Source organism: Condylostylus longicornis, unplaced genomic scaffold (genome assembly GCF_029603195.1).
Source record: "Condylostylus longicornis isolate FDR11 unplaced genomic scaffold, ASM2960319v2 ptg000302l, whole genome shotgun sequence".
Lineage (NCBI taxonomy): Eukaryota > Metazoa > Arthropoda > Insecta > Diptera > Dolichopodidae > Condylostylus > Condylostylus longicornis.
The window spans coordinates 134,166-141,423 of NW_026578266.1; the positions used below are offsets into that span (position 1 = coordinate 134,166).

Below are 7,258 nucleotides of genomic sequence, written 5' to 3' on the forward strand. Positions count from 1 at the left end.
TTAATAAATGAAAACAAAAAGTTCAAAATAAATTCATAAGTTTTTTTGTAATAAAAGTTATTCTTTATTAAGACTTTAAGTTTTTTTTACTTATTTCACAGTATAAAAAATGGTGAAAAATATAATTTCTATTATCTAGTTGAACAATGATGTACATTTATGGAATTTTCAACTTCTTTGTTCTAACGTAGGTGTAACGCTTTATAGTTTTTTCTCCTACTTAAAAACAAATAAAATTTTAAAAATTGACGTAAGTATATTATAAAAATTAATTTTAATCATTAGTATTCAGAAAAGTTCTAAAGGTAGCAATTACGCTTTTATTTGTACGGACAATATTATACTTTATAACGTTCAAATTACATACATATGAATAAAATTGTTGCAAACGGCAATTTATAAATTAAAAAAAATAACAATATCTGAAATCGACTAAGTTTAACATATATTTTTGAATATTGTGCTGAAAAAATGTCAATGAAAAAAAAGGATGATTACATTCCCATAAAGTGTGAAGGATGGAATGGGAAGTTTGAATTTGAACCAGGATGTGTCACTGATGCAGGCCAAGTAGCCAGAGTTCGTCGCTATAACCAATCAATAACAGATCCCAGGAATTTTTTCGCATTTCAAACCAAAGCAACACAATTACCTCCAAAATGGGACGGAACTTTCGTTGGTTCCAAACAAGAAGCCATACAAAGTCACAACCAATGTGGGGCTGCTAACCGAAATATGTCTTCTGGATGGGACATACACGGCTATTCAAATGAAACTATTATTTTGCCTACTAATTGGGATGGAACTTTCCAAACCGATTCCAATGACGTCACAATAAAACCTGAACGTAACCGATCGGATAATCGTAATTATATTGAATAACGCGACAAAAAATAATGGAAGTTTCTGCAAATAAAAAATCTCTTTATTTTAAGTGATTCGAATTGTAAAAATAAAACCAACTTATGTACATATGTATGTATATTTATTGTGCATTTTTAAAAGTTTAACTATTTACATATATAAATGCATACATTTGATTTATGTAAATGTGCAAATACAAATCTGGTTTATGTTAATTTTACTTAATTAGATAAGATTAGATTTTGTTTTAAATTCAAAACGAAAAATAACCCAGTCATACGAACTAAAATTTATACATACAAAATAACTTTTCTTTTTCATTAATATTACCATACGAGTTAGACTTTTAATTCGTTCCTATTTAATTTTACATATTATATTGCATATTTTGAATTACAAATTTTGAATTTATTGTAATGCAGAATGAAGTTTAGAACACATTTATATTTAAGGATTTTCTGTGTTAGTTTTTTAATCCACTACATTTCATCTTGAAACTGCGGTCTTTTAAAAATAAATTTTGTAAATTTTTCTTTTAGTAAAAATTATATTTTATAAACCATATGAAAATCGTATCTTTTCGACCGACAACTATACAATCGCCAAAGAGCATTTCTTGGAAAATGTAAGTTAAAAGAAATAAAAAGACCTCCATGTCCAAAAATTTTCCTTCAAAAATTGGGTATGTTAAGTTTCAGATTACATGCACTTTATTTGAAATGGCAGCAGGTTTTTGAAAATATGAAAACAATTATATGTATACATATGTTTTAAATTACATAAAAACAAAGTTATCAACTTCAAAATATTTTCTATAGGGTTTGGTTGTAAAAAGGAGTTTAGAGGTAATATTGTTCTATGAAATTTAGTTATATGTATGTATATATGTAAGATAATACATATATCATCGACTTTTCACTCTTAACCATGTTTTTTCGTGGCAAATAATGTGAAATAAAGGTACCAAAAGACTGTGATAACAATCTAAACCTCCATTCTAACGTACAACAATTCAAAAATTCAGTTCATTAATCGCACCAAATTTCATAGGTTTAGTTTTCACGAATTACAATTTTTAGCGAGATATTCTTTTGTAAACTGGTGTACATCAATTTCAACCAAATCTTCTTCAATTTACGTCAACGGTTTTACAAATAGCGAGATAAATTGATGAATTTGTACAAATTAAACTTCGGTAACTGGAGTTTTAGTAACGATTTTACATTTTTGATAGTTTTTGAGAAAATAACTAACAAATTTTTTTGAAATATTGATATACGTGGGTAACATAAGTTTTCATACACCTTGAGTGTTTTAATTAAAAGTCTTCAAAATTTCTCTATTTCAAACAAATTTTGAAAATAAATGCAAGTAAGCGTGACTTGTACATATATGTAGACAATGAAATAAAATAAATTTTGAACGAAAAGGGAATTTCCCGAGTTAAATAAAATTCGGAGTATAATTTTTGCTCGAAAAAGTTTTCATAGTCATTATATTTTGGCTATTTGGAAAAATAAGAGATCGATAAAAATTCAAAATTTGATTTTTTTTTTCATTAAAGTTCCAAATTTAAAATTTTATTGCAACAGTAGTATATTTTTTTTGACCAAAATTATATTATTAAAGAAATATGTGCAGAGGTAAAGAACTTTCATCACATGCGTCACTTAATTGTAAATTAGCTATTGAATTGTACAATTTTTACTTTGGTTTGAAATAAATGATATGAATATGAAAAAAAAAAAAAATTAAATTTTGTGAAAAAATCTCTTAGAGAAATTGGAGCCTGTATAGGTGTTAGTCATGCTATGGTTCAACATGTTATAAAAAATTATAAACAAAATGGAACAATAGCAATAGAGCTTACTAATATAAAAATGTTATTAAATATTTAATGTAAAGAATATTTACTTTGCAGGGACAGCATGTCGTTATCACCATCGTAAAAAAGGAACCAAAAATTTCGGCCCTTTCTTTAAGACAACATATTGAAAACCTAGAAAAAAACCCCTAATAACATCAACAAAATAAAACGAATAAATTTTGCTAAAAAGCACATAAATAAATCCGGTAGCACATAAATAACTTCTGGAATAACATAATTTTTAGCGACGAAAGCAAGTTCAACATCTTTGGAAGCGATGGCAACTCAAAAGTGTGAATAAAACCAAATACAGAGTTCAACAAAGGAAACGTTGTGCCAAAAGTAAAACTTAATGGTGGTAACATAATGGTATAAGGCTGTATGAGTTCTGCGAGGGGGAACCTGACGTTTATTGACCACACTATGGATAAGAATGGTTACTTGGATATTTTGAAAAACAGCTTAAAGCCAAGTGCTGCAAAATTGGGTCTAAATATGCGATTATACATGTTTCAGCATGATAACGACCCCAAACACTGCGCAAAAGTTGTTAAGGAATGTCAGATTTTTGATTGAAAACAATTGCATTCACCCCACAACAACAATTACAAATTGATAAGCAGTATGAAAAGCTACTTAAAAGCTGTAATAGCAGCAAAATGCAATACCAAGAAATATTAATAATAATATTAAATAAATTTCTGCAATAATTTTTTTTCATTATACATAATGTATAATTCATCATAATAAAAATATTTCAATCGACATATGTACTTCGAAAACATAAAACATTGAGAATTGTTTTCTAATTTTTTTCCAATTCAAAATTTCGACAAAAAATAATTTGAGCTTGGTGCCCTGATAGATATGTATGGCATTAATCAAATTTATATTTCTGAATCTCTATTAAAGGTCATTTGCTCAAATTCGTAGATTATTCATAACATGGCTGGTTATGTGATAGTGACGTCAATTTGTATATCCCGTATCTTCGTGAAGAGTTATTCACTTTGGTATAGATTTAGTTTGAAACCACTTGAAGCAGTCGTGTCCGGCATAGATATTCTTGGTCAGCGTAAAATTTTGCGTTAATTTAGATATGTCCGTCCGTCCGTCCCATCGCACGATAACTGAAAACAAAATAATGCAATCGACACCAAACGTTCAAGAGTTGTTTCTTTTGTGCCAACAACGGCTGCTATTGTAATTGGACCTATTCAGATAACGGGTATGGTAGCTACCTTACACAAAGAGGCTTTAATTATATATATAGCTACTTCTCCGGTGCCAAAAAGTACGGGTACTTCTACAAGGGCTAGAGACATGGGATAAAAGGCATTAGATAGCGTTTTGCTCTAGGGTCCAAGAAAAATCTGACATTGGAACTTTTTAGGCCCCAAATAGCTCTATTTTAAGATTTTCTGAAAAAAATTTTGTATAACAAAAGCACGTTTTTCTTTTATACATTTTATAATTAGAAACACAAACCAAAAAATACGTTTTACGTTATTGTTAGAAACACAAACCGAGAAATAAATAATATTTGAAAATATAATGATATCACATATTTTTGGTTCGAAAAATCGAAAAAATTTTAACGTAAATAAATGTCAGCTTTTGTTAAACACATCAGATGTTTTGTGGCATCTGAATGTTAATGCTTCATTTGTTATTGTTTTGAATATTATGTTTCGTCAGCAAACTTTAAAAAAATATACATACAGAATATATGTACTTATGTTCTTAAAATTTTATTTTTATTGTTCATACACAAATTTGAATAAAATTATTATTTTGTTTTTGCCTAAACCTTTTCTTTATTTGAAAAATTACATTCATGTACGTACATATATTTAAATAAAAATATTATTTTGTTTATGGCTAAACCTTTTCTTTATTTGAAAAATTTATTTCTGTATGTTACTCCTATGATTTAATACTTATGTGTTTCTATACGCTAAACCATAATTTCGAATATTATTCAATTCATATAGAAACCTTAAAAAAATTAGTTAGGAAGCTTTAAAAAAAATATACGCACATATTTATATACTTAAAATTCTTGCGAATTTTTCCAAACTATTATAATATCTTTTGATATTATAATAGTTTAAAGAAAATTTTCTTTGTTTAAAGAAAATTTTTTGAAAATTTTCTTTAAACTTTTATAATAATATTTATCTGTTATATTTAAAAAAAAAAAATAAAATAAAAAATTTAAACAAAATAAAAACAAAAAATTTTTAAAATAATTCAAAATAAGAAAAATGCGACAGCATCTTTATCCTAATGAAGAAAACTTGAAAAAGTTTTCTTCATTAAAGAAAAAGAAGGCCAAATATCTCACCTTTAAAGCCAGCGTACCAAGGTCTAAACTAAGGAAAATTCTAAATCGTAAGCATTGGCAAGCAGGTACTCTTTTGGAAAAATTTTTTGATAAATCTAACATTAAAGTTAAGAATAAACTGCCTAACCACGACACTAATTCTACTAACAGTATTATAGATTTGAATAACAGTATACTGATAACAGTAAAATAGATTTGACAGTAGCAAAAAGAAAAACAATAGAGACACAAATTTTATCAATAACAATACTAACAAAATTAATACAAAACATAATACTACTAATTTAAAAAACAACAATAACAGAAATAAAAATAGGAAAAACAATGACAAGATTAATAAAAATAAAGGCAGCAATAAAAGGAATAATAATAATAATAATAATAATAATAATAATAAAAATAATAATAATAATAATAATAATAACAATAATAATAATAATAATGATAATAATAATATTGATAATAATAATAATACCAGCAATAAGAACAATAATAATAACAATTATAGTATTAATATTAATGACAATAATAATAATAATGACAGTAATAATAATGACGGCAATAATAATATTATTAGCAATAATACTGACAATCATATGAATAATGGTACCAATAACAATAATATTGGCAAGTATTCAAATTTCATCCAGGGCGAAACATTGAGTTGAGGCTGGTGACAGTACGTACATTTTGTCTCGCTTTAGAGACAGGGTTGTCTATGAAAACGTTAAGCTTTATCTGGCTTACTTACATGACGCGGCGGACACAGTGCATCATGACGGCAAAGCTCAGTTCGGCATAAAAGTTTTCATAGAAAGTGAGGATCTCCCTTCTGATTACACTCTCCTCCTGAGACTGTGCAAAAGATTTCATGAAACTTTAAATATGCAACCTGAAAGTGTCGAGAAGGACCTACAGACTTATCGGAAACACATGAAGAGTAAATGGGTTGATTACTTACAAAGAATGAGGGAATCAAACGATAGGTTTTTTCTTCCGTCGGGATCCTCTAAATCACCATCAAAATGGTTTAAATAGTGACGGACCCACCCTTAAAGCCTCCCATAGTAGTCTTGTGACCATTCGTCCCATCAAATCATCTGTTTTCTCTAACATATTTTACCATAATTGCAGCGGTTTAAGAGGAAAGCTTAAAAATCTCTTTATTGACGCTAAATCTTGCAATTTCAATATTTTAACTCTTACGGAATCGTGGTTGAACGATTCTTTCAAAAATGAGGAAATACTTGACAGTAATCACGATCTTTTCTGTATACAGACAGTAATTGTCTGTATACAGAAAAGATCGTGATTATACAACTACTGGTCAATCCAGGGGTATGGGCGTTTTGATCGCCGTCAATAATCGGTCACCAAACCAATTGGTATCCACTTCAGTTTTTTCCACATTCGACCATCAATTTATCACAATGTACTCAGGTAGAATCTATACCTATGTGGGAGTGGTTTACGTTCCCCCTAATTCTGACGAACCCTCTTATAACGATTTCTTTACCATATGTAACGAAATATTTTCAGAAATGCATGAGGATGATGAGATAGTTGTTCTAGGCGATTTTAATCAACGATGAATATGATAACCATCTTCTTCCAGTCAACTTCATGGAAGACATCGATTTTAATCTCGTTAGTACATTCTATGGGAACGACTTGCAGCAGGTGGTACGTTACCCAAATGAAAGAGGTAATTGGTTGGACTTAGCTTTCTCAAATGCCTATGACAGCATACGGGTCCGACTTGCTACAGACGAAGAGAACCTTTTCAAAAATTCTATTCATCATAATGCAATTGTTCTCGAATTTCCTAATAACAAACTTAAGTTCTCTACATCTTACAATAAAGAGATTGTATATGATTTTCTTAACGCCGACTACAACGGCATCAATTATGCTCTTAGCTTAATTAATTGGAACGATATGTTCCATCAGGACAATTTAGACAATGTTATCTCCAATTTTTACTCTATTTTGTTCAGATTAATTGACGCCCATGTTCCAAGAATCCTTAAAAAGGATAGACTGCGGAACCATGGTTAGACCGTAATTTAAGACAATTACGTAATCGGAGAAATAAATTATACAATAAAATTAAGCATTCTAGGGACAATAACTCACTTACTAATGAATATAATGAGTTGGCGAATGAATTCAAAAATAAA

General features: G+C 28.5%; 1 protein-coding gene across 1 annotated transcript; it reads left to right on the plus strand.

Annotated features, from left to right (window-relative positions):
* Window positions 1-297: 297 nt before the first annotated feature.
* On the plus strand, window positions 298-1,099 carry LOC129616832 (uncharacterized). Its single transcript, XM_055532379.1, has one exon. It carries the CDS (start codon window positions 472-474, stop codon window positions 880-882), a length of 411 nt encoding a protein of 136 aa, XP_055388354.1. The 5' UTR covers window positions 298-471; the 3' UTR covers window positions 883-1,099.
* Window positions 1,100-7,258: the final 6,159 nt, after the last annotated feature.

Excerpts from the sequence above, each read along its gene's own strand:
- LOC129616832 (XM_055532379.1), top strand. The coding sequence starts at position 472 with ATGTCAATGAAAAAAAAGGATGATTACATTCCCATAAAGTGTGAAGGA.